This window comes from Ostrinia furnacalis, unplaced genomic scaffold (assembly GCF_004193835.3).
Source record: "Ostrinia furnacalis isolate ACB-3 unplaced genomic scaffold, ASM419383v2 OfSCF0954, whole genome shotgun sequence".
NCBI classification, from domain to species: domain Eukaryota; kingdom Metazoa; phylum Arthropoda; class Insecta; order Lepidoptera; family Crambidae; genus Ostrinia; species Ostrinia furnacalis.
The window spans coordinates 242,344-268,621 of NW_021131193.1; the positions used below are offsets into that span (position 1 = coordinate 242,344).

Here is a 26,278-nt window from a genome sequence, read left to right on the forward strand (position 1 = left end):
GTTTTTACAAATTGTCAAATGCTTTTAAAGAGCCTTTCATGTAGAAGGTCTTTAAGAGCTAATTCTTTTTTGCTCTACCTTGAACCAATCCATCCTAGAAGCTCTATTCATTAAATAGAAAATCGAATTTCCAGGTGTTCAATCCTGGTTATCATTCAATCTGTGTACTCGTACAAAATAGACGCACAATAAATTAATAAAACTTATCTTTAACATTAGCTCCTGAGATTATAATTGTTAATGATGCACGATTGACGGATTGCTATCGCGTATTGTTTACATTTTATCTAAATATAATTAACGGTTTCTTTAAGATTTGGCAAAGATAAAAAATAACGTGATCGATACGACGTATAAATTATTACGAGAAAGGAAACAAAGAATGATTTACATAGGTAAGGGCGTAAGTAGAGTTGCATACAAAAATAGAATTGCACTACGAACCAGTTCCTTCCTTTAATCATGAAATAATGTCGCAGTTGTGTTCTCCAGTTCTCCATTTGATGAACGATGCATGATTGATGGGTGGCTATAATAGCATCATCGTCATCATTTCATATTTGTTTACATTTATCTAAATATAATTAACGATTTCCTTTAAGATTTAGCAAAAGATAAAAATAACGTGATCGATACGATGTATAAATTATGAGTTATGACCAAATTATTGACCATATAATAATATGATGAGAAACAAACCACAAACCAGTTCTTTCCTTTAACCCTTGGTCACTACTCATGGGTCAGTGAGACCCTGCCAACTTTAAATTCTACGTTTACTGGTAATGGCCCCTAACGACTGCGAGTCCCTCGCCCGTGTATTTTCAATACGGCGCTCGCTGCTTCGCATGGTGGGTGTTTCCAGTGGATCAGTGCATTATTCGCGCCAAAATAGCAAAGAAAGGGTCACGGTGACCCTTGAGTAGCAGGGACAGGCGATAAAAAAATATCATGTGATATTTTTTTTAGGTTCTTTTTATGTGTAAAATACTATTTGTTTGAGGGTTTGTTTTGTAATTATTGTGTAGCTTTTTGTCGTCGTCTTTTTCTTCATTTTGGTTTGGTTTGTCATAGGTATGGGTGGTAGAAATACGCTCACGGATGTAGAAATTGTCAATGTTTTGTTGCTTGATGATGGTGATTTTAATGAGGTGGATACTTCCACGATACAAGGCCCCTCCACCTCTGCTTCTTTACACAGCATCAGTAAATCGGCCAAACTTCCTACGAGGGCTTGATATGAAGATATGCCTACCTTACGCTCAGCAGCGAATTTGCAATAAAAAGATTCCCCGACAATTGCGTCTGATAACTTCAAGGATATACAAACTGCCTATGCCTGAAAGATCTGTTCCAGTTGTCTCTAATGTGGTATCTAAAAGGAAACTTTGCAGCATTTGTCCCTATAAAAAAGATCGCAAACCCAACAGTGTTTTTTCTTCGTGTAAAATACCCATTTGCAATCACATGCTAAATTAATGTTTCTCCAAACTGTTTAGTTAACAATTAAAGTTGTTATTTCATTGCATTATAAACCCTTTTTTATTAAATAATGTGTTTTACTCCATAATCCGCAATAGTTATGAAGATATACAAAGTTTTATAGCAGGGTCAAAATGACCCTTGAGTAGTAACCGTGTAAAAAATATTTTGATTAGTAGCCAAGGGTTAATCATGAATGACGCAAGTGTGCTCTCCACTTGATGATCACTTTCCGCCGAGAGCGTCGCCGGAGATTGCCATCTGGACTCTATTGTCTTCCAGACTGCAAATGGCGTATTAGAAATTACCGTTTTACCAATTTCCTTTACCTTCGACATAGATGGGAATATTATAGTTAGTAATAATATATTATAGTTTATGAATTCAATAAACATTCAGTTTTGTGTACGTGTGTATTAAACGTATCCAATAAAATGTACTTTAGATATTACTTTTATGTAAATCATCGGAGTAGTGTAAAAATACTTGTGAGATGAGAAATACCTCGGAATCAAAATGCTAAAAAAATCTTATTTTAAGGCAAAGAGGGTTCATAATAACACTAAAAAGACAGTTCTCTGAGTTTCATTAAGAATTTTAATAAAAATGATATACGTTTTATACAAGTCTGGTCCGACCGGTCTGCTAAACAATTAACTATTTCAACTACTTTTGATATAAAGCTCTAATAAAGCATAATCCTTAAGCAAGCGCTTGGCCATAACTTTGAGAACTATTCAAAAGTTAAGCATTTTGAATAAATTAAATATTACAATTTCTTGCAAGCTTATTGTATGTGCCGTAGCTATCGTTGAAAAGGTCCCAAAAGGCCATCCTCTCGTTGAAAAGTCTGCTCTCCATCTTCAAGTCTTTGTCTATGAGCAGGTACGGCCTGACGGCGAGGCTTGACTTCGTCCATGTCACTGGGAGAGTGCTATCGTCGCTTGGTGTAGGATTTCTGAAACATTTTTCTAAGTTTAGACTTTTGTCAATATAGGTAGGCTATACCACTCAAAATTCATAATTATTGCAAAATACTCAAATTCATAATTCCAAAAGTTTTAGACTCAAACACAAACCAATTAACTTCAATAAGAATCTTACCCGGTTTTAATAAAATTGGCCCACATGGCAACCATCCGTTCAGCTACGAGTTTGTCATCTTCACTTGCTGAAGAGCTACTCGACTGGAATAGATACTTCAATTCTTCCCCGTGCCCTGCACCCGCCTTTCCAGAATTACCCACGTAACTAAACAAGTATTGGTACAGGGCAGCTGGACTTTCATTCAACAATTTAGTTATCATCCTTTGCATAGGATGATTAAATATGAAATCCGACTCGAAATCCCCGAACTCCGAAAATTGCTGTTGTGAAATCTCCTTGTCGCCAATGTAGAAATGTCTTATAGTGTCTGCTACCTTCCTCGCCTTTTCTTCGCTTAAGTTATAGTTAAGGAGGATTCTAGTGTAAAATGGGTCATCTCTGTAATAGCCCTCGTAAAAACTGCTCATCAGGCTCATCTCTTCCTTGCTTGTGTGACCAATTAAAATTGGTGTGCCGCTGATTTTCTTTTCATTAGATAAGCTATAAGGATCTGTTTCCACAAAATTTTCAACACCGCTGAATGATCTTTCTTGACAGGGTTTTAATTGCAAATCAAGTTTCACAGTGGCAGCAGTGACTAAATCGAATGGGGTTTTAGCAAGGAATTCCAAAGCTTGTTCGGTATCATCGGTATTGAAGCCTAAATAGTTGGCCAATTTTTTGGCAGCATCTACATCTCCATTCACGAACATTCCTTCATTTTGTGGGGTTCCACTTTGTACTATTACTTTGTGGAACAACTTATCTTTAGACGAATATAAATGTAGCAGAGTAGAACATGCACCAGCGCTGTCGCCGGCTACGGTGACGTTGTAAGGATTGCCTCCGAATGATCCTATGTTGTTCCTGACCCACTGCAGGGCAGCATACTGGTCCTTGAGACCTTGGTTGCCTGGCACCGATGGGACATCAAGACACATAAAGCCATATGGGCCCATTCTATAGTTGATTGTAACTACTACAATGCCTTTGTTTACTAGACTTATCACATTGTAGGAAGATGCAGATCCCAATTCAAAACCTCCTCCGTGAATCCACACCAACACGGGCAAAGGGTTCTTGGATGTAGCTTCATTAGGCACATAGATATTTAATCGAAGACAGTCTAAGGTCTCAGTGCCTGCGCCTAGGGTGAAATTCACAAATAGTGTTTGTGGACACCTGATTGTTCCATCGTTTGCTTTATAAATCTCTTCTTCAAATGCAGCAGGTGGTTTCGCTGACTGAAAAAATATCAAATATTCGTAAATAGTATTTCATGGTCAATAATAAATAACAATTTTAGTTCTAACTACTGAATACAATAGGTACCTAACTTAAATTACAAGTATAGGTAAGAATGTTCAAAAATCTAAACGATCATGATCATTAACAAATAAGGTTATTCACATTAGTAATTTAGATAAAAATATGTATAATTGAGTATTTTATACTTACACCAAATGGATTATTCTCATCTACGGCAGCATAGGGAATGCCCAAAAACGTAGTGTAGTCGCCGTCCTCGGCCCTTTGCCCTCTCACCAGGCCTTGCTCGATCAGCACCAGAGGGTCGACCCTCAAATTGGAACTTGCGACGTAACTGATCAGTACAATCACTCCTAATACCACCTTCATTTTGCTGTTAACCCTAGCAGTCTCTAAGCAAATATGCACTTGTGATATAGCGCTGAAAGATATATATAAGTAGTTTTTATCGGGAAGTTTTGAAAGGCTATCTCGATCATTGTTATCATCGGAGTGCTACGTAACCGCTGCGATATCTAACAATTCGTTGTCGAAAAGTAAACGACACAACTATTCTATGAAGCATTAATCATCATCATCATCATCATCATCTCAGCCATAAGACGTCCACTGTCATGGTAATGCATGAAGCAATAATAAATTAAAGGAATACAGAAGACGAATAGAATATGTAGTGTGTCCTTGAAATACCCTTACTAAGGGTTGCTATTTCTAGTATATCTGAAATCCCTGATAACTAGGAGGGTGGGAAAAAGCCGTCGATATTTTCTAGCGATCTTACTTGATTTTTGTCGTCTGTCTACCTCTTAGATAGCATTATCAAGCCTATATTCAAGGGTTTGGGGCTTTACCAAACAATAACCAGCAACATCGATTTTCAAGAAATGTATTATTATTATAACTTGAGTTTAACTTTTGAATCATCGTTCCTGTAAGTCACAGTTTCACTAAATGTACATGATTTCTAAATTTGTTTTGTATTTGATTACCAACAATTTCTTGGTTTTATATTGTTCACTCACACATTAATAAGTATGATAGATCTTATTGAGGCACATGATATTATGTGTCTACTTACGGTTTTTAAATCCTTTCAACTTAATGGCGTAACCATTAAGAAGAAATACATTAATGAAAGGTTTAATAAAATGTAAATAACACAATGATGAAACACTAAATAATACTGGCGAGCTTAAAAGGGATAGGGTTATAAACATTTCAGGAACAAAAAAATAACAAGGAAAAAATCTATCATCCCTATAGCTTCTAGAAATTCTTAGTACCTATCGAAAACTGTCTTTGAATGAAGAGCCACCGAATATTGAAAACAGTGAGATTTTAAAAAACACATTCTCTTGCTAGTTTATTGTATGTGCCGTAGTTGTCGTAGAAAAGATCCCAAAAAGCCATTCTGTCGCTGAAAACTCTGCTCTCCATCCTCAAGTCTTTGTCGATGAGCAGGTACGGCCGGGTGGCGAGGCTTGACTTGCTCCACGTCACTGGTAGAGTGTTCGCATAACTTGGTGTGGGATTTCTGAAAGAAAGAAACATATTTACAAAGTAACTTTCACGTGAAAAAAATCAGAAATTAGTGAAAACTATATACGTCCCATATAATATACGAGTGTATCTTCTTTTGAGTAAGTTTAATTTAAAACATATCCATCGTAATCTTACCCGTATTTGACAAAATTCGTCCACAGAGTTGTGAGTCGATCTGCAACGAGTTTATCATCTTCATTCATCGCAAATGTGGGTCCAGCCACTCGGAATAAATAATTGAGTTCTGCAGAGTGCCCTGCACCCGCGTCTCCGGAATCACCCACATAACTAAACAAATATTGGTACAGGGCACTTGGACCCTCATTCAACAAATTTGTTATCATTCTCTGCATAGGGTGATTAAATATGAAATCTGATTCAAAATCTCCAAACACTGAAATCAGCTCTTTAGATATGGCCCGGTCACCAATATAGTAATGTTTAATAGTGTCTGCTACTTTCCTTGACTTTTGTTCGTTTAAATTATAGTTTTTGACAATCCTATTGTAAAATGGATCATCGTTAAAATAACCATCGTAGTAACTGCTCATCAATGTGATTTCTTCCATGCTCGTATGACCAATCAAAATAGGCGTTCCTTTGATTTTCTTTTCGTTAGATAAACTGTAAGGATCTGTATCTACAAAATTGTCAACACCGCTAAACGATCTTTCCTTGCAAGGTCTCAATTGTAAATTAAGTTGGATAGTGGCAGCTGTTACTAAATTGTAAGGAGTTTTAGCAAGAAATCCCAAAGCTTGTTCAGTGTCAGTAGTATTGTAGCCTAAATGATTGGCTAACTTTATGGCAGCGTCTACGTCTCCATTCACGAACATACCTTCGTTTTGTGGGGTTCCACTTTGTACTATTACTTTATGGAACAACTTGTCTTTGCCTGAATATAAATGTAAAAGAACGGAACACGCGCCAGCGCTTTGTCCTGATATGGTGACGTTGTAGGGGTTGCCTCCGAATGAACCTATGTTGTTCCTGATCCACTGCAGGGCAGCATACTGGTCCTTGAGACCTTGATTGCCGGGCACCGATGGGACATCAAGACACATAAATCCGTATGGGCCTAACCGATAATTGATTGTGACAACCACAATACCTTTGTTTACCAGATTTTCGACACTATATTCCCCTGCATATCCTGAGGCAAAAACTCCTCCATGGATCCAGACCAATACGGGTAAAGGATTCTTCGAAGTGGCATAGTTTGGCACATAGATGTTAAGTCGAAGACAGACTAGACTTTCAGTGCCGCCATAGGGTACGTAACCAAAAAATGGTGTTTGTGGACACTTGATGGATCCATCATATGCTTTATAAATTTCTTCTTCAAACGCTGGTGGTGCTTGTGCCGGCTGAAAAAATATAAGATGTATATCAAAATTATCTAAAGTACTGCTTAATGTGTTATCAGTACGAAAACCTGAAGTTGATTTAAATATTTTTAAGACTTTACGTAAATAGTTGATGATTTATTCAATAGTAAGTACTCTAATTATTATCGCTTTAAGATTAAAATAAAAGTAGGTACGACTTATTATGGTACACTTACACCGAAGGGGTTATTTTCATCCACGGCAGCATAGGGAATGCCCAGAAATGTTGTGTAGTCGCCATCCTCCGCCCTCTGCCCTCTCACCAGGCCTTGTTTGATCAGCACCAGAGGGTCAATCCTCAAATCCCAACAAGCCACATAACTTATCAGTACAATCACTCCTAAAACCACCTTCATTCTACCGCTGTTAACCCTAGCAGACCCTAGGCAAATAATGCACTTGTGATACAGCGCTGAGAGATATATGAAGTAGTTTTATCGAGAAGTTTTTAGAGATTATCTCGCTCATTGTTATCATTGAAGTAGGTACGTAACCGCTGCGATATATAATAATTTATTTCAACGAGAGCGAGGAACAGCCTCCTTTAAATTCTAGTGATATGTCCTAACAGTTCATGTTTTTTACTGTCTGCCTACCTTTTATGATAGTACCTATTTCTATGGTTTGTGGCTTTATCAAAAAATAAAAAAACTGCAAAGTCCATTTTCATAAACTGTAATTATTATTACCATAATACCACATTATTTTGAGTGTAAACTTATGAGTCATCGTTCTTTTAAGTCATTCCATTCATTCCTTTAGGTAATTCCATTACCATCACTTTTAGGTTTTATAAATGTATATTTTATGTAAGTAATTTGTAATAAATAATATTATTTAATCATTAAATTACCCTCCGAATCCATAGTTGCTTACATAGATATTCAGGAACAGAAATATTACATGCTAAAATATAGCTGCCTCCAGTAATAGTACCATTTAACCTCTGGATAAATAGCCAAACAAACTTATTTGTTGTCTGAGGTTACTGCCTTTTGATGACAGTTACAACATTCTCGTAATATCCATCGAAAAAAAGCCATTTACTTAATAACACGTATTGATTTTTTATAATCTAAACCTTCACATAGGAACTAAATAAGCAATATTTTTTGAATTACCCATATAACATGAGATTTTAAATATCGCATTCTCTTGCCAACTTGTTGTATGTGCCGAAGCTGTCATAAAAAAGATCCCAAAAAGCCATCCTGTCGCTGAAAACTCTGCTCTCCATCCTCAAGTCTTTGTCTATGAGCAGGTACGGCCGGGTGGCGAGGCTTGACTTGCTCCACGTCACTGGGAGAGCGTTCGCATAGCTCGGTGTAGGATTTCTGAAAGAAAAATCAGATTTATACTAAACTTACACATATTAAATCATCCAGGTTTTTTTAAAGTACATATTCAAATATTTACCCATATTTTATAAAATTTGTCCACATGGTTGTCATTCGATCTGAAACGAGTTTGTCATCTTCAGTCATCTCAGATGAAAATCCAGTCAATTCGAACAGATACTTGAGCTCTGCAGAATGCCCCGCGCCCGCCTCTCCGGAGTCACCGACATAACTAAACATATATTGATACACGGGATTTGCATTTTCATTTAACAAATTAGTTATCATACTTTGCATAGGATGATTAAATATGAAATCCGATTCAAAATCTCCCAACTCCGGAAACAGTTTTTCCGATATGGCCTGATCACCGACATAGTAATGTCTTATTGTATCTGCCACTTTTTTCGCCTTTTCTTCCTCTAAATTATAGTTAATGGCTATTCTATTGTAAAATGGATCATCATCATAATAACCGTCGTAGTAACTGCTCCCCAGGCTCATCTCTTCCTTGCTTGTGTGACCAATTAAAATAGGAGTTCCTTTGATTTTCTTTTCATTAGATAAACTGAATGGATCTGTATCTACAAAATTATCAACACCGCTAAATGACAGCTCTTTACAAGGTCTCAGTTTTATTTTAAGTTCAGCGATGGCAGATGTTACCAATTTAAATGGGGTTTTAGCAAGAAATCCCAAAGCTTGCTCAGTGTCAGTGGTATTAAAGCCTAAATGGTTGGCCAACTTTTTGGCAGCATCCACATCTCCTTTCACAAACATTCCTTCATTTTGTGGTGTTCCACTTTGTACTATTAATTTATGGAAAAGCTTTTCTTTGGCTGAATATAATTGTAGAAGGACGGAACATGCGCCAGCACTTTGGCCTGCTAAGGTAACGTTGTAAGGATTGCCTCCGAATGACCCTATGTTGTTCCTGACCCACTGCAGGGCAGCATACTGGTCCTTGAGACCTTGATTGCCGGGCACCGAAGGGACGTTAAGGCACATAAATCCATAGGGGCCCAACCGATAATTGATCGATACTACTACGATGCCTTTGCTTACTAAACTTGTGACGCTGCTAGCCCCTGCAAATCCTCCTCCGAACCCTCCACCATGGACCCATACTAACACCGGTAAAGGATTCTTGGAAGTAGCATCATTAGGCACATAAATATTTAGTCGCAGGCAGTCTAATGTTTCGGTGCCCATATCTTGCATGAAATTACGAGTAACAAATGCTGATTGTGGACACATGATAGATCCATCATTTGCTTTATAAACTTCTTCAAATGCAGGGGGTGGCTTAGCTGGCTGAAAAATATTAAGATACCTAATTTTACAGAACAGAAAAATTTAATAAAATACCGTAATATGAGTTTTAATATTCACATAAGTAATTATGATCGCCATCCAAAATTTTATTCATATGGAATATTTAGATTAAAAGTAAGATCCAGGTTGTACTTACACCGAAAGGATTATCTTCGTCTACGGCAGCATAGGGAATGCCCAGAAACGTTGTATAGTCGCCATCCTCCGCTCTCTGCCCTCTCACCAGGCCTTGTTGAATCAGCACCAGAGGATCGATCCTCAAACTTGACCCTGCCACATAACTTATCATTAGAATCACTCCAAAAATCACCTTCATCTTTCCACTACCATTTACACTAGCAGCCTCTGAGCAAATGCACTTGTGATACAGCACTGTTTTTATCTGAAAGGTTTGAATGGATTGAAGTTTATCTCGATTATTGTTATCATTGGAATATCTAGTTCTATTGGAGTGTCTAGCTCCCTCTACGTTACTAATGATATAGAGTCTAATAGTAAAACTCATGTGACGATTGTAATTAGTTAATCGAAAAAAATATCCGTTACATAAGTGAATAAAATACACACAGGTTAAAGATTTTTTCTGACAACCCCTAAAATGGATACGGGTGGATATAAGTTAAATTTTATAAAAAAAAATAAAACCGACTCCAAAAAACCTACACTAAAAAGCAGAATAATAATTACTAATTACCTACTTATTTATTAGGACGAATTATTAATATTTATGTAGGTATACCATGATTGATACTTAAAAAAAAAAAAAAAAAACATACGGGTCGAATTGAGAACCTCCTCCTTTTTTTGAAGTCGGTTGAAAAGGCATTGATGACAATATCTTGTTAATCAAAACCTGAGTATTAAATAGATAATGATTTATGTACTCAAGAGTTTAGGTTTTACCAAGTCAATAAATAGCATTATACAGACTCTCGAGAATTTGGTTTTTACCTACTCGAAAGTTTTGAGTGTTGTTAACTTTGATAGTTCCTTTATGTAATAGATTACCTAACTTTATGATTCTTTTGTAGTCGTTAAATAGCTCAAGTTTTCAGGTAACTTGTAAAACCCCTTTGACAATAGCGCTTTTTCCCAATTTAGAAGGTTAATTTGAAATAAATGGGACTTGTAGAAATGTCTTAATACTAGTAATGCATTCAAATAAACTAAGCTCTCACTAAAATAAAATAAAAACATATAATTCTATAGTAAATTGTTATATACTATACCAAATCTTTACTTTAAACTAGTTGTCGAATAAATAACAATTTTGAATGAGATTTTATACATCGCAATTTGTTGTCAGCTTATTGAATTTGCCGTAGTTGTCATAGAAAAGGTCCCAAAAAGCCATCCTGTCGCTGAAAACTCTGCTCTCCATCCTCAAGTCTTTGTCTATGAGCAGGTACGGCCGGGTGGCGAGGCTTGACTTACTCCACGTCACTGGGAGAGAGTTCGCATAGCTTGGTGTGGGATCCCTGTAACATTTACAAAATCGTTCTTTTATCAAGATTTTCTGCTTAAACACCTGAAACTGTATTTTTATGTAATTAATTTGTTTGTTAAAAATAAACTTGTCACGTCATCATCAATTTTTTATCTTCACTTCACTTACCCATATTTCACAAAATTCGTCCACATGGTAACCATTCGATCAGCAACAAGTTTGTCGTCTTCGGTAAGTTGAACAGAAGGATCACCTGTCTGGTAGAGATACTTTCCATCCGCCCCATGACCTGCGCCCTCGTCTCCGGAATCTCCCACGTAACTAAACATGTATTGATACACGGGATTTGCATTTTCTTTTAACAAATTAGTTATCATTCTCTGCATAGGATGATTGAATATAAAATCTGATTCAAAATTCCCCAATTCCGAATAAAGTTTTTCCGATATAGGCTGGTCACCAACATAGTAATGTCTAATAGTATCTGATACATTTCTCGCCTTCTCATCCTCTAAATTATAGTTAGTGACTATTCTATTGTAAAATGGGTCATCGTTGTAATAGCCGTCGTAGAAACTGCTCCCCAGGCCCATCTCTTCCTTGCTTGTGTGACCAATTAAAATAGGAGTTCCTTTGATTTTCTTTCCATTAGATAAACTGAATGGATCTGTATCTACAAAATTGTCAACACCGGTAAATGACAGCTCTTTACAAGGTCTCAATTTTATTTTGAGTTTGGCGAGGGCAGATGTTACTAAATTAAATGGGGTTTTAGTAAGAAAGCCCAAAGCTTGTTCAGTGTCTGTGGTATTGAAGCCTAAATGGTTGGCCAATTTCTTAGCAACTTCCACGTCTCCATTCACAAACATTCCTTCATTTTGTGGGGTTCCACTTTGTACTATTATTTTATGGAACAGCTTTTCTTTCGCCGAATATAATTGTAGAAGAACGGAACACGCACCAGCGCTTTGTCCTGATATGGTGACGTTGTAGGGATTGCCTCCGAATGACCCTATGTTGTTCCTGACCCATTGCAGGGCAGCATACTGGTCCTTGAGACCTTGGTTGCCGGGCACCGATGGGACATCGAGACACATAAATCCGTATGGGCCCAAACGATAGTTGATTGTTACTACCACAATGCCTTGGTTTACTAGATTTGTGACGCTGGTGGTCCCTGAACCTAGTTCAAAACCTCCTCCGTGGATCCACACTAACACGGGTAAGGGATTCTTGGAGGTAGCATTGTTTGGCACAAATATATTCAGTCGAAGACAGTCTAGAGTTTCAGTGCCGCTACCTTGCATATCAAAAAACAGTGTTTGCGGACACATGATTGATCCATTGTTTGCTTTGAAAATGTTTTCGTTAAATACAGGGGGTGGCTTTGCCGGCTGGAAAATAAAAGAATGTTTATGAGAATCACAAAAATATACCTACCAGTATATTAATACCAGGTAGACCATTTTATTATTATATTCCAGTAATTTGATTTGATTTGATTGGGTTGAGACGAGTAAAACTGCTCTTTGAGTGCTTAAGTACGACTAGGTACTTACAGAAAATAAATGAGCTTTTTTAACGATCATCGTTTACCGTCATCTTACCCTATCCGGTAGATAGGTACTCTATGTATATTAGCTAGTTCGCTCAACTCTACAGTTTTTTTAGAAGCTCTAACATTCAAAAGTATTATTTAAGTAGGTACATATAAAAGTATCCATCTATGACTTACACCGAAAGGATTATCCTCGTCCACGGCGGCGTAAGGAATGCCCAGAAATGTTGTGTATTCGCCGTCCTCCGCCCTCTGCCCTCTCACCAGGCCTTGCTGGGTCAGCACCAGAGGATCAATCCTCAAACTTGAGCTTGCCACATAACTTATCAGCAGAATCACTACTACGAACTCTTTCATTTTTCCACCAACAATAGCAACAGTTTCTTGGAAAATAACACTTACGATGTGTCGATGCACGATATTATACAGATAGGTAGGTCATTTTATCTCAAACTTTTGAATGGTTATATCACTTTCAATTCAATTTTATCATTGAAGTGTCTCCGAAGCCTCTGCGATAGCCACACAACTGTTCAAATGTAAAACTCCTTCAAATATGGGAAATACCAAAACCAAAACCTACTCTAAAAAGTGGGAATTTAATACAAAAAATGTGTTGTCAACTTGATGACTTCTTACAAGTACAATCAGCGACGATATAGAATCAAAACAAAATAATCATAGATTTTTTGTGTGTAAACTAGGCGTAGATAAATACCTAAATTGTTTGGGTAAACTGTGACTTCATTCTTGAGTAATGGCAAGTCGAGGTCAGAAAAGAGCACATCCAGGCACAGCAGTACAAAATATCTACTAAGTTAGTAAAGTTTTTGATTTATGAATTATTTATGTGACTCTACATAAAAATTGTTTGTATTTCTTATGTGCCCGTCTTACAGATAAATACAAATTTGCATTTGTAAGCCAATAATATGTCTCATTAAAAAAAGACAGAAAAAATTAAAATCATTATTTTTGGTCATTACCAAAAAACTTTAAAAAAAATCATGAATTTTAATTTTTGTTAAAAAATTCAGTTTTGTCGGGCACGTTTTTGGGGGTATTTTTGTCATAAAATTGACAATCGCTAGCCTTATCCCAAACATACTGTATTTACATCTTCGATTGTTTTTTTTTTGTTATCCTTGTTTATTATCCGACCACCACTTTAATATAATCTCTAATAAATGTAATTATAATTATTAGAGATAACATTATCTGATCGTTTCCAAACGGTTTGGGTTTTTTTACCTACTAAATAATCGCAAAATCTCGAACATAAACATAATGATATCGTTTGTCATGAATGGGTATTTTAAATATACCCACACACTTAAAAGATAAGGGTCAGGTGTAAGTAATTGCTTTATATTGTGTGACGATTTTATTCATTTTTTGGCCAAAAGACAAAAAATTTGCGATCGATGCAAACAGTGGTTAGTAAATTTTTAAAGCTGGCAAAACCTTCGCTGAATATGGACAAATTAAAAAGGATTTCACAAATTGTACTATGTGCATTTGTTTTTAAATCTAGCCAATCGCAAAACATATCTACGTGCCAAGATGACTCTACATTTTCGTAAAATCACACTGAACTTCCGAATTATTTAATTGGTACTCGTACTTATTCTTGTACAAGATTGTTTTTACAATGTAAAGGACAATGTTCGTTCTCCATACATTGTTCGCCTAAAGAACCAACAATTTTGACATATTACTACCCGAAAGCGAAATAATACGATTCTGTGTGTAAGAACAACGATTCCTGATGGACACTTGCCATAAAATTAATGATTAAGAATATTAAATCACAGCGATTTTATAATATGTCGTTTATGACAACATGGCGTCTAATGTATTGTGTGAATGTATGAACACCGATTCGCGAAAAATGTTTTGTATTGTCGTCACGCCGAGTCGCAGCCAAATAGTATAAAATAATAGAACAAGTTTTAGAAATACAACTCGGCATTCCACTTGATGTGCTGCTGGGAGGCTGCTATAGGTAGTATTAGTGCAGCTGTTAATGTCGCGCGTGCGCCGGACTGGCAAGCTGCGCTACGGGGACAAGGAGCTGGCCATCCAGCAGCGGCTGCGAGCGCTTGACACCTTCAGAGGGTGAGTTATGTGCAAGTATATGTATTGTATGAAAGCGATCACGCTTCTCTTCGGCGAGTTGCTGGGAGGCTGCTATACTTCTGGTGCGGCTGGTGATGCTGCGCTATGGGATAGGGAGCTGGCCATACAACAGCGGCTCGGCTGCGAGCACTTAACAACTTCAGAGGGTAAGTTATGTGCAAGTACCTATATGATAGCGTTGTTGTTTCTCTTCGGCGCTAGAATACTTACCCGTCTTCTTTATTGTTTTAATATTTTCTCGTGGGATATTTAAAAACTAAATTGCCTAACATAATATAAGTCTAATTCAAAGTTTGATAAGAATTACATTTCATATTTAATCACTACACGTAATCGTTAATAAGTTACACAAGTCGCGAAATATTTGCATACTTTTTACTTTCAGAAAGTGAGAATAATCTAGTTATAATTAATTTATAATGAAGATTGTGTAGTACAAAATAAAATTGTACTGTTTTTACTCGTCGTTTGCAAGTGAACGTGTTAAATTAAGCACGGTTGATACATCAAAAAGTCAGAAAGTGAATTATGTGTACATTCATCACGCCTAACGATGTGAAGAAGTTTTTACATCTTTGAACAGCTGAGATGATGAGTTTGAGCATTATTTAGGGTACTCACTGCTTTCTCACTCACTATGCTCTCTTTATATTATTTTGTTTGCAATTAACGAGGGCATCATTACTGATAGAAATGCTTTTAAAACCTAATGTTTAGCATTAGGTTTAGGGTAATCTGGAATGAAATTAAAATTAAAAGCTCCATGGCAGCCACAATTTCTTAATAAATTATAGTAAGCATCACTGAAGTAGGTGTTTATGGAGTTTATGGAGGTCTAGCACGAAAAAGTTTCGTCTTTGAATCGTTTGCGTATAATTCCAATTAAAATACTGAACTGTCCTATCCATGCATGACATTGACAGTGGGGCGCTACCGTCAATACCGGATCGCTGGTTCCGATTTTTGCCATGTTGGAAACCATATAGTTGAACGATGGTAGCGCCCCCCTGTCATTGAGTTTGGTGGGACAGTTCAGCGTGGGTCATCTATATGCGAAATAATTCGACCTCGATTGTCAAAATTAGTTTCGTGCTACCATTCTCATACCAAGTTCACTTTACGTCGTGTTCGCAGAGTCACTGTTTATGTTTTCATACTAAATATTTTGATGGCGATTCGAATACGCAAACGATTGTAAGTCTAAAGTTATTCGTGCTAGAAATACTACAGATGCCCTTAACATATACTATATTTACAGTCCACTTATATGGCCACATCCAACGCCCGCTGGCTCTACCGGTTCTAATCCTGCAGGATCAGGATAATAATAATATGCTTTGCGAGAGCATTAGGGACTAGCGGAACTAGATAAACAAGAAAACTAAACGGGTATTGGAGGATACAGGGAAACATGCCCTTTGCAGAAATACTTACTTAACACGTCTTTTAAACAGCTTGCTTGCATTGAATGCTCGCAGGTCGTTGTCGTTTATGTGAAAAGAGTTTTTATAGTCATCGCCCGAAGGATTATAGGTTTGTTGCAGCTAAGATAGAGTCAGATTTACCTTATTAAGCTAGAGTAAAAACTGTAAAGGTCAAGGTCGCGGGAAGAGCCTGGATGCGGGGGCGCAGGGCCGTTCATTGTGGAAAACCTTGGGGGAGGCCTTTGTCCAGCGGTGGACGTCATTTGGCTAAAACGAACGAACGATAAACTATAAAAAATCATTACTTAGACAATAGCCCAATAGTACAGACATATTATCGCAGCAGAGAGGACCCTAGTTCATTCCCGACCGGTACAGGACTATTGTGGTGAACCCACCATAACTGATTTAGGTAGAGGGGATAACGGGAATATTGGCCTACCACGTACAACTCTGGGAAATTATGTTAGAGACGCTTTTTGGATGTTTTTGTAAATTGATTTTAAATAATCTATTTGCAGAGGGCTGAGTGTGTTTTTACATCAAACGTAGTACTCACTAGTGAACGCATTAAAAATATATGAAAATTTTAGTTCTTGAACGTTTCCGCTAGGGGCGTTGTACAATCCGTCATATACATTTAATGTAATTTTTTTACGCGCTCACCCTTGACGACGTTAGAAGTAAACTCACACCCAGCCTTCAGAAAATAAATGACTTTAAATTCTAATCATTTATTTGCGTTACATGTGTGGTTTACTCGTAATCCACAAATGTGGTTGTATTTGTTTGTTCACTATACATTAATTTTCTATAATGCTCTAAAAATGATCGTAAATTGCGTTTCATTACCTTGCATCTGAAGTTAAACCTTCATCTTTCACCATTCGCAGCATCGCAATAGTGTTCATGATCTTCGTCAACGACGGCGCGGGGGGCTACTGGTGGCTGGAGCACGCCACGTGGAACGGGATGGTGGCCGGCGACCTGGTGTTCCCTGCCTTCCTGTGGATCATGGGCGTTTGCATCCCTCTGTCCGTCAAGAGCGCCTTCGCTAAAGGAGTCCCGAGGTGGAAGATTGTGCTGCACATCGTCAGGGTATGTGTGCATCAGATTTATTAATATTTAGGCTGAGTTGCACCACCTAACTTTGACCGTAACTTCAACGATAACTGGTGTTTTTTGTATGGGGTTTGACAGATTTTTTACGTTTTTCAAAGTTAAAATAAGATGGTGCAACCCAGCCTTAGAATGTTTTATTTGACAGAAGGTACACAAGCATGACACAGACAACTGCTTGTGCTTGTGTGATCCTCTGACAAAAAAAACACTACCTAGGTACCTACTTATTATTATGATAGACTTACGTAATAAAATTTTAAGCTATTTTCCGTTCATTATCCTATTTCCTCTTTTCATTTTATTGATGAAAAGTCTTGTACCTACCACTTTATTGGCACATCAAAGGAACAATCCAATAATCTATTGTCTAGTTCGGAAAATGTTTTCGTTCACAAGTTTTTATTTTTAACACAAATAACTTAATTAACGTGTTTATTATTGACGTATTTTTATTTTTCCTACAGTGTTATTAATTTAATTAATTGGTTTTCGATAAAAATGCTATTAAAGACAAACAAGATCTTTTATGTCCAGTAGGAGACAGTAAATGATTTGTTCATACAATAAATGATGTTAAAACTGTCGTTATATAAATAAAGACGTTATCCTGGTGTTGTGGTGTAGCTATGACACATCATAGTAGTTAAAATAGCAGTTATTGATGATGACCTACGTACACTTAACTTTGTGGAAATAAATATAAGTTTAATGCCCGTTTTCACCATTACACACCCTTATTTTTAAGTGACCCCTATGAAAATAAATTTCATGACGTTATGTGTTACTTAAAATACACTACATAGGGGTCACTTAAAAATTAGGGATTAATGGTGAAAACGGGCATAAGAGTTCGGAACTAGGTAGGTATAGCATACCGAGCGCTTAGCTTGCATGCTAATAAGTCCTCCAGAGCCTCTAGAGATATTTAAATCCAGCTTACCGGTAGAGACTTGGTAGAGACAAGCTAGATCGAACTTAAAAAAGGCCAATACTTTCAAAAAATACGTCGGGCGAAAAACAATGTAACTTTTTGCAGACAGTTCGCACACACAGGCCTGCCTGCAAGAAGCTTTAGTGCTAGAGATGGGCCGACTAGTCGCCGACTAGTCGGGAAAGCCGACTATTCGGCATCATTTGTAGTCGGCCGACTAGTGACGACTATTCGGCAAAATATGCCGATTATAATCGGCGCATTACAAAATTAAATATGTGTGTGAATGAAATAAACTCATAATCACCAAGATGATTACCTAGGTCTACCTAGGCCAGGGGCGTTTATCTAAACCACTATTGACTACAAAAAATCAGTAAAAAGTGGTTTCACTCGATTTAAAATTTTGGCAATCAGTCTAAATTCATACAAAGTTAGTTAACATTAGTTAAAATTACCAGGAAATCATCAAAAATGTGTAAATTCTATGTAATTTGTCCAAAATTATGACACTTTTTTTCGGGGAAAAAATGCATGGAATTGCATACCTATCCTGCGGGGAAGTGGTAGATTATGTGGGGCTCCTCTCACCGGAAGGATGAGGAATACCCACTTAAATAACCCCTGAGATTGCCTTAGTGTGAAAAACTATGGGAATCCGGACAAAGCCATCTACTATCACAGTCCGTCCCGGCAAATTGCCCACCTGTAAGCTCGCTGACCAACATCGTGGAGGGTGGAGAGGAATCAGTGGGCCAAGGATACGTGCCGCGATAAGCGCAATTTTGCCCATACATTTTGACGTCGATCAGTAAGAATAATATCACGGCGCGCATCCTAGCCCAGCAGGAGGCGATCATTTTGTCACCTACTCTGACCCCTCCGCCGTCGAAAATTATGACATCTACCTTAGGTACTGTTAGGTGATTGTAATGTTGCTTTTTATTTTTTCTCATATTAAAGAAAACTCATTTTTCAAGAAGTTAATCTCTTTAGAAATCTAGATATTCATATTTCTTTGAGAAAATCTAAATAATTTATTCTTTGGACAAGTAGGTATTAGAATGATCGGCATTGCCGATTAGTCGGCCGACTAATCGGCAATTTGAAAACCGATTAGTCGGCTAGTCGGTTAGTCGGCAAAGACCATAGTCGGCCCATCACTAAATTAGTGCTTAAAGCTCGCGCTCAGGGTGGATGGGCCCGTAACCTTTTAGAACCAGTATTATTATGTAAACGTTGCGTAGCACTGGCGGAACGAGAACATTGGCTTTAATAGGATGCACTCTGATAGTACTGTGGAGCTATACAATGAGATGCTTTTTTACGTCCAATGGGCTCTATTGAAATGAAGCGCGATTTTTTCAGCTTTACCTAGTTCTCTACATGCGATTAAAACGTATTTCAGTAGGCCTAAGATGCGCGCCGCGATAAGCGGTTATCACGCCATTTTATCGATTTTTCCCATACATTTTGACTTCGATAAAAGTTATCACGGCGCGCATCTTAGGCCTACAGTTTCAGTCTAAATAGTAAAACAACTTATCACAGATGATAATGGTTAAGTAAGATACCTATACAGTAAGGAAGATTTTACGTAGTTATCTTAAATTATGCTAATAGAAAGTCATCAAAAAAGCATATAAGCTCATGATCGGGTCCTCCAATGACTGTGTAATGGGAAGCTTATCCATTGTAAACAGAAATTATATTCACCGCACGCGACCTCTCACTTTCAAATCGATTGCGTCACTTTTCACTTCCTTATTTTATGTGATTCTATAGAATCTTAATACAATATCTGGGAGATACGAGTATGTCGGACGCACGCGCCATTGCAGAATTTTTCATTGGAAATTCTGTTCTCGCGTGTCTCGCTCGGAGCTTTCTCCTCTCGGTGAATGATGATTTTACAAGTCATTCATACATTTCATTGTTTGTTTAATGGATAGAGCGCTGTGTACAATCACATACGCCGTTGTATATCGCACAATCGTAATTAGCGTCCGGCTGATGGAATTTTAAAGACACCGCTTATTAGTTTTGACGCTGTGACTGTGACCCAGTGCGGCCTGGTTTAGATGCATACTTCTGAATTGAGGATACAGTTTGACTAAGACAATGATTAGGCATTGATGTCATGATTTGAGAACTAGATTATTGTACCTACTATTGAGAGTATTGTGAGAGGTGAATATTTCGACGCATATACACTTTACATTGAGAATCGTAATAGCGCCGGGTTAGAGGCAAAAGAGATTATTTCCATAGTTGGATTTATCACCATTAGATAAAAATTAAATGCTGTGCCGACAGGACATTTAAGAGAATAGCTAAAAAAATTTTAGTAGATAGGTAGTCGGTTTTCCCTCTAACCCGACGGTAGCATTTTATCACATGAAATAAAGTTCTTATAATGAGAAATTGATCTTTTATAGCATTGTTTTGAGTAAGAAACTTCATTATTTAATGAATAGGCATAATAAACATATGATAACTTTGTTATTGTAACACTTCACGGCTATTATAACATTGTGTCAATATTATTCCGTTTGATTACCTACGATAGATTACAACTTCTCGGGGAAAAAAGCGTTGATCAACAAATAATTATGACTCTTTATTGTATGCTACCCATAGTAGGTATAAGCGTTGCTTATAAGTATAGCGTAGTGTTAGAGTCCAAGAATAATTTATTTATTACTAGCGACCTGCCTCGGGTCGCGTGGGACGTCCACCTACAAGGTGGACCGACGACATCGTAAAGGTAGCAGGGAAGCGCTGGACGCAGACCGCTGCCAATCGATCAACATGGAAAGCATTGGGGGAGGCCTATGTTCAGCAGTGGACGTCCTATGGCTGAAATGATAATGATGATGATGACCTGCCTCGGCTTTGCACGGGTTCAATGTTAATTAAAAACCTCCCTCTTGATTCCAGACTATCTGTTGCTGAAAACTGCATTAAAATCCGTTGAGTAGTTTAAAAGTCCAAGGGTACAGAGAAGCGACTTCATTTTATACTATGTAAATAGTTAAATACCAACCGCAACTACCAATCGGGCGATGTGGAAGTCATTGAGAATGAGAGCCTTATTCAGCAGTGGACGTCCTGCGATATGATGATGATTATGTTATTATTTAGCTAACACTTCGTTCCTGTTCCAGAGGTCCATAATGATGTTCCTGCTGGGCATGAGCCTGAACACGATCTACGGCTCCAACATGCTGCAGCAGCTGCGTATCTTCGGCGTGCTGCAGCGGCTGGCGGTGGCCTACTTCATCTCCGCTGGCTTCTACGCCCTCACCGCGCCTAAGTACTACACGCCGCCTAGAGTAAGTTTTACAGTCCACAGCACATCGGATTATACCTACATCTACACTAATATTATAAAGAGGAAAACTTTGTTTGTTTGGTTGTAATGAATAGGCTCAAAAACTACTGGACCCTTTTTAAAAATTCTTTCACCATTCGAAAGCTACATTATCCAGCTAGTTTTTGTTATAAAATAGAAACTATTGCAACAACAGTGTTTAGTTTGAGGGATGTGCTGTTTTGTCTGTATCTATGAGCCACTTCCCTGCCACCGCAGGTTGCTATAGCAATTGCATGCTTATAAGCATGCACCTGCGGCTTGTAAGCCACCTGTTCACCTGTAAGTTTTATGTATAAAACTCAGGTACAAGTGATCCCGTGAAATCCGTAATCAATCCATCATCATGAAATCATATGCAAATGATACTCTAATAAAACCTTTTCAGCCTTTTAATTTATAAGCTCCACGTTTAGTTTAGATAGAGTTACCAGTGTCGTGAATTGGATTCTACCTCGACTTTGAAACGAGTTTTATAATTGTCGTTTCCTAAGGCACGGTCAACAAAGAGAGGAGAAGAGTTTGTCGTTATTTCCACATTACCTCTTTGTTCAGCTCCGGTTCGAAAATCTGACTGGTTATTCAAATACATCTTTCATCCTCTCTGGTGGAAACCGGGTCTATTATGTTTTTAATAGCTTCCAAAGAGCACTTCTGAATTCTGAAAAATAACATACAGTAATATCCTCACCTCAATTTGCAGGGAGCTTGCGGGCAGGCACTAAAGGACGTGCTATCGTGCGTGTGGTGCTGGGCACTGGCCGCTGTGTTGGTAGCGCTGCACAGCGCTGTCACCTTCACCGTGCACCACCCCGACTGCCCGCCGTAAGAATCTACAGGGTGGAAACGATAAGTGATCTCACTCGATTATTTCTAAACTATACAAGATATCAAAAAATTAGTTACTGATCCTGAAAGTGCTTTATGAGCTCTATCAAACGGTATTAATAATAGGTTACAGAATAAACTGGACCTATCCGAAAATTCAATGTATTCAAGAGCTCATGAAGCACTTTCAGGATCAGTAACCAGTTTTTCAATATGTTGTATAGTTTAGAAATAATCAAGTGAGATCACTTAACGTTTCCACCCTGTATAAGCTGCGATATAAGCCATGCCATGTAGGCACTGGCAGTACGTCTGACCACTTATACAATTTATTGGCTATTGAAAAATCGCCACTATTACAACTATACTGGCGGACAAAATAATAAGTTCTCCCTATTTTGTCATAAGGCCAGCTACTTAGATACAGCGATAATCGAGCGGTTGCTGAGAGTTCTCGTACATGAAGCAGATCAAATAGGCCGGTATTGTACATTTTACATGCACTTGTAAAAATTAATATACTCAAAGTACAACAGTTTAATGTTTATATTTTATACCAATTTCCAATCTATCCTTTCCCTTGCAGAGGCTACTTAGGCCCAGGCGGCAAGCACGACGACTGGGTAGCCCCGGAATGTAGCGGTGGCGCGGCGGGCTACATCGACCGCCTGCTGCTAGGATCGGCACATCTCTTCCAGCACAGCGACGCGAGACGAGTCTACGGAGGACCACCCACCGACCCTGAAGGACTGCTTGGTGAGAAAGCTAAAGTTTATTTGAGTCATAGGTAAACATAGGAGGCGCGGCGGGCTACATCGACCGCCTGTATGGGATCCTCGCATCTCTTCCAGCACAGCGACGCGAGGAAGGTCTACGGAGGACCGCCCACCGACCCTGATGAACTTCTTGGTAAGATTACTCAAAATTCGAATTATAAACATAGAAGGCGCGGCGAGCTACATCGACCGCCTGCTGCTGGGATCCTCGTATCTCTTCCAGCACAGCGACGCGAGGAAGGTCTACGGGGGACCGCCTACTGACCCTGAAGGACTTCTTGGTAAGATTATGCGAAATTCAAATGATAAACATAGGCAACGTAGCGGGCTACATCGACCGCCTGCTGTTAGGATCAGCACATCTCTTCCAGCACAGCGACGCCAGGCGGGTCTACGGGGGACCACCCACCGACCCTGAAGGACTGCTTGGTGAGAGCTACTTAGGTCCCAGCTGCAAGCACGACGACTGGGTCATGGTAATACTATCTATACCGTGACTGGGTAGCGCTCGAGTGCAGCGGCGACGCGGTGGGCTACATCAACCGCCTGCTGCTAGGATCAGCACATCTCTTCCAGCACAGCGACGCGAGGAAGGTCTACGGGGGACCACCCACCGACCCTGAAGGACTGCTTGGTGAGAATGCTAATATTGTTCGAATTTCAAACAAAGGCGGCGTACATACATCGATCATCTGCTGCTGGGATCCTCGTATCTCTTCCAGCACAGCGAGGAAGGTCTACGGAGGACCACCCACCGACCCTGAAGGACTGCTTGGTAAGATTATTCGAAATTCGAATTATAAACATAGGAGGCACAGCGGACTACATTCACCGCCTGTATGGGATTCTCGCAACTCTTCCGACACAGCGACGCTAGGGGAGTCTACGGAGGACCACCCACTGACCCTGAAGGATTACTTGGTGCAAACGGTTAAAAATTCGTAGCCAAGATTGGACCTAAGCCATAAGCCAATGTGTGGCTCTGGCGTGAAGTAGAGTGAAGCTGAATAGCGAAGAATTCAGTTCAACTATCGCATTATAATTTTGATGGTGTTGAACACTAATGATGATAAGTTTATGAACTACCAGCTAAACTACTCGAAGTAACAGCACTTATGAAAATTCTTGGTAAAAGAAGCCTTTATTGTCCAGCAGTGGACGTCGTTTGACAAAAGACCGAACGAAAGATATTACCTACAAAAGAACATAATACACATTTATGACTTTTTGTGTAAAGCAAACACTAAACTCGGTCTACAAAATGGAATTCTACATATCTATTTTCTATCTCGTCCCAGGTTGTCTGACATCGGCCGTGCAAGTCCTCCTGGGCATCCAGGCGGGGGCCACCGTGCTCCTGCAACGCTCCCACAAGTCCCGGATATCCCGCTGGCTCGCTTGGGGACTGGTCTTCGCACTTTCTGGAGCGCTGCTCGCAGGCTTCTCCAGGGAACACGGAGTCATTCCGATTAACAAAAACTTGTGGTAAGTTTATTCTCCTAATGCCCGTTTTCACAATCAATCCCCAATTTTTAAGTGACCCCTATGGTAACACACAAGAGGCATTTTGTTTTCATAGGGGTCACTTAAAAATTAGGGATTGATGGTGAAAACGGGCATAAGTATCTCTAACAAGGTCTGAAAACCTATCGCTTAGCAGCTCCAGGGAGTTAGTTTCAGCAGAGGTCTCCGTTAAAAACAACCTTTTGTATGTACATGTGTGTTCACCATGATAGGTACAGTCGACAGCACATCAAGCTATACATTTTCGTTGCAAAGTCGCCCGTATCGCAACTACGTAAGATACCACAGTGTTTACGTTGACGTGCTGTTGACCGTACTTATTCAAGACCTATCAACAAATTCGACATCAACCTTTGACCACAATAAATTGTAATAGAAAATCCATTGTGTTAATTTAGTACACACGAAAGGTTATGTAATTATGTCCCTTACAAAGCCCAGACCATATCCTAACTCTCTGATGGTCCCCCGCCAAGCCTTGACCGCGGCGTAATTTAAAGTTACCTGATTGTTTATCGACTCTGCGTTCATTTGTTTTACTTCTCCAAACTTATCTTCCCGGGACTTTTATTCCCAGGTCCATGTCCTTCGTGCTAGTGACGTCAGCGTGCTGCCTGGTGCTTCTCAGTGTCTGCTACACCCTAACCGACGCGTGGCGGCTTTGGAACGGGGGCCCCTTCCGCGCACCGGGACTCAACGCAATCGCTCTCTACGTGGGTCACTCGGTCTGCGCACACCTCTTCCCCTTCCACTGGAGTGTGCCCCACATGAGGACCCACGCCATCAGCTTGATAGAGGCCACGTGGGGCACCGCGCTGTGGGTCATCATCGCGCACGTCATGGCCAAGAAAAAAGTATTCATCACCCTCTGATTGTCGGATGGACACGCCGGCTTCTGGTCCCGCTACGTCAAGTTGTAGAAAGATCAGTGTATGGACAAATTTATGATTTAAGATTGATATTTTTGTGAAAATTCATCGGTTATTTCAAAAACATCAGAATTGTTCAAATATTTATAGAATTTATACTTCAGTGCCCTACTATAGTGGATCATAAATGTAATTGAAATTCAGATGGAGATCAGTGTGGTCAGTTTTTTGGTGTCAAACATTTTTCGCATTTAATTTTGATATTTGTATATTGTATAGGTAATGAGATTAATTTGTTCTCAAATGCCTTTAAAATGCATTTTACGTATAATTTGTTTTCGGAACCTGTGTCTTGAATGTGTCTTTGATTAATGTTGAGACTGAGTCCAATTCGTAAGTTAATCTTCTTGTTAAAAATTGTGACGCGAATATTTTGTAGTATCTAGTCTTAAAACTATAAAATAGTGTCTTGAAATGACAGTTGCCTGTATGTAATGCGTTATTTTATAAGGCTGCTAAAATAAAATAAAGTATTTTAAATATTTCTTAACTTTTCATTTATATACCACACACAACAAGCCAAATAAATGCATATTCAACCAAGAAAATATAGTTCTGCAAAGTGATCCAGGTATTTCAGTTTTTGATAACATGCTCATTCTTTACTCTTGTTTAAACAGGCAGCAGGAAAACCTAGGGAAATTTATAGGATAGGGTATTAAAACGGCCGGTATACAATATTTGACACTTTATTAGCTCAAGGGTGACAGTAAAATCCGCAATGTCATTGGAAAATAATAATAAAACAAACGATTCAACAAATCATGACTCAAGGTAACAGCGAATAG

General features: G+C 38.7%; 5 protein-coding genes across 5 annotated transcripts; 1 reads left to right on the top strand and 4 right to left on the bottom strand.

Moving 5' to 3' along the window:
- Nucleotides 1–2,065: 2,065 nt before the first annotated feature.
- On the bottom strand, nt 2,066–4,248 carry LOC114350676 (juvenile hormone esterase-like). The gene is made up of 3 exons (XM_028301564.1): nt 4,027–4,248; nt 2,587–3,812; nt 2,066–2,440 (listed from the first exon to the last, which is right to left on the bottom strand). Exons 1-3 carry the CDS (start codon nt 4,204–4,206, stop codon nt 2,245–2,247), a joined length of 1,602 nt encoding a protein of 533 aa, XP_028157365.1. The 5' UTR covers nt 4,207–4,248; the 3' UTR covers nt 2,066–2,244.
- A 459-nt stretch (nt 4,249–4,707) lies between these two features.
- Nucleotides 4,708–7,292, bottom strand: LOC114350675 (juvenile hormone esterase-like). The gene is made up of 3 exons (XM_028301563.1): nt 6,944–7,292; nt 5,515–6,746; nt 4,708–5,371 (listed from the first exon to the last, which is right to left on the bottom strand). Exons 1-3 carry the CDS (start codon nt 7,121–7,123, stop codon nt 5,176–5,178), a joined length of 1,608 nt encoding a protein of 535 aa, XP_028157364.1. The 5' UTR covers nt 7,124–7,292; the 3' UTR covers nt 4,708–5,175.
- Nucleotides 7,293–7,410: 118 nt separating this feature from the next.
- LOC114350674 (juvenile hormone esterase-like) lies at nt 7,411–9,865 on the bottom strand. Its single transcript, XM_028301561.1, has 3 exons — nt 9,576–9,865; nt 8,184–9,418; nt 7,411–8,101 (listed from the first exon to the last, which is right to left on the bottom strand). The coding sequence occupies exons 1-3, from the start codon at nt 9,753–9,755 to the stop codon at nt 7,906–7,908; spliced, it is 1,611 nt and encodes a 536-aa protein (XP_028157362.1). The 5' UTR covers nt 9,756–9,865; the 3' UTR covers nt 7,411–7,905.
- Nucleotides 9,866–10,617: 752 nt separating this feature from the next.
- On the bottom strand, nt 10,618–13,023 carry LOC114350677 (juvenile hormone esterase-like). The gene is made up of 3 exons (XM_028301565.1): nt 12,622–13,023; nt 11,055–12,280; nt 10,618–10,917 (listed from the first exon to the last, which is right to left on the bottom strand). The coding sequence occupies exons 1-3, from the start codon at nt 12,799–12,801 to the stop codon at nt 10,722–10,724; spliced, it is 1,602 nt and encodes a 533-aa protein (XP_028157366.1). The 5' UTR covers nt 12,802–13,023; the 3' UTR covers nt 10,618–10,721.
- A 1,415-nt stretch (nt 13,024–14,438) lies between these two features.
- Nucleotides 14,439–25,941, top strand: LOC114350678 (heparan-alpha-glucosaminide N-acetyltransferase). The gene is made up of 7 exons (XM_028301566.1): nt 14,439–14,562; nt 16,901–17,105; nt 21,228–21,395; nt 22,137–22,258; nt 22,848–23,017; nt 24,336–24,522; nt 25,139–25,941. Exons 1-7 carry the CDS (start codon nt 14,471–14,473, stop codon nt 25,431–25,433), a joined length of 1,239 nt encoding a protein of 412 aa, XP_028157367.1. The 5' UTR covers nt 14,439–14,470; the 3' UTR covers nt 25,434–25,941.
- The last annotated feature ends 337 nt before the right edge of the window (nt 25,942–26,278 follow it).

Bases quoted from the DNA above. Each gene is read 5' to 3' on its own strand.
- LOC114350675 (XM_028301563.1), bottom strand. From the start codon at position 7,123: ATGAAGGTGGTTTTAGGAGTGATTGTACTGATAAGTTATGTGGCTTGT. The intron at 6,747-6,943 runs GTAAGTGTACCA...ATATTTTTTCAG, and splicing joins ATGAAAATAACCCCTTCGGT to CCGGCACAAGCACCACCAGC. The intron at 5,372-5,514 runs GTAAGATTACGA...TCTTTCTTTCAG, and splicing joins ACGAATTTTGTCAAATACGG to AAATCCCACACCAAGTTATG.
- LOC114350677 (XM_028301565.1), bottom strand. From the start codon at position 12,801: ATGAAAGAGTTCGTAGTAGTGATTCTGCTGATAAGTTATGTGGCAAGC. The intron at 12,281-12,621 runs GTAAGTCATAGA...TTTATTTTCCAG, and splicing joins ACGAGGATAATCCTTTCGGT to CCGGCAAAGCCACCCCCTGT. The intron at 10,918-11,054 runs GTAAGTGAAGTG...TAAATGTTACAG, and splicing joins ACGAATTTTGTGAAATATGG to GGATCCCACACCAAGCTATG.
- LOC114350678 (XM_028301566.1), top strand. From the start codon at position 14,471: ATGTCGCGCGTGCGCCGGACTGGCAAGCTGCGCTACGGGGACAAGGAG. The intron at 23,018-24,335 runs GTGAGAAAGCTA...ATCTCGTCCCAG, and splicing joins CGACCCTGAAGGACTGCTTG to GTTGTCTGACATCGGCCGTG. The intron at 24,523-25,138 runs GTAAGTTTATTC...TTTTATTCCCAG, and splicing joins CCGATTAACAAAAACTTGTG to GTCCATGTCCTTCGTGCTAG.
- LOC114350674 (XM_028301561.1), bottom strand. From the start codon at position 9,755: ATGAAGGTGATTTTTGGAGTGATTCTAATGATAAGTTATGTGGCAGGG. The intron at 9,419-9,575 runs GTAAGTACAACC...AATATTTTTCAG, and splicing joins ACGAAGATAATCCTTTCGGT to CCAGCTAAGCCACCCCCTGC. The intron at 8,102-8,183 runs GTAAATATTTGA...TTTTTCTTTCAG, and splicing joins ACAAATTTTATAAAATATGG to AAATCCTACACCGAGCTATG.
- LOC114350676 (XM_028301564.1), bottom strand. From the start codon at position 4,206: ATGAAGGTGGTATTAGGAGTGATTGTACTGATCAGTTACGTCGCAAGT. The intron at 3,813-4,026 runs GTAAGTATAAAA...ATATTTTTTCAG, and splicing joins ATGAGAATAATCCATTTGGT to TCAGCGAAACCACCTGCTGC. The intron at 2,441-2,586 runs GTAAGATTCTTA...AAAATGTTTCAG, and splicing joins GCCAATTTTATTAAAACCGG to AAATCCTACACCAAGCGACG.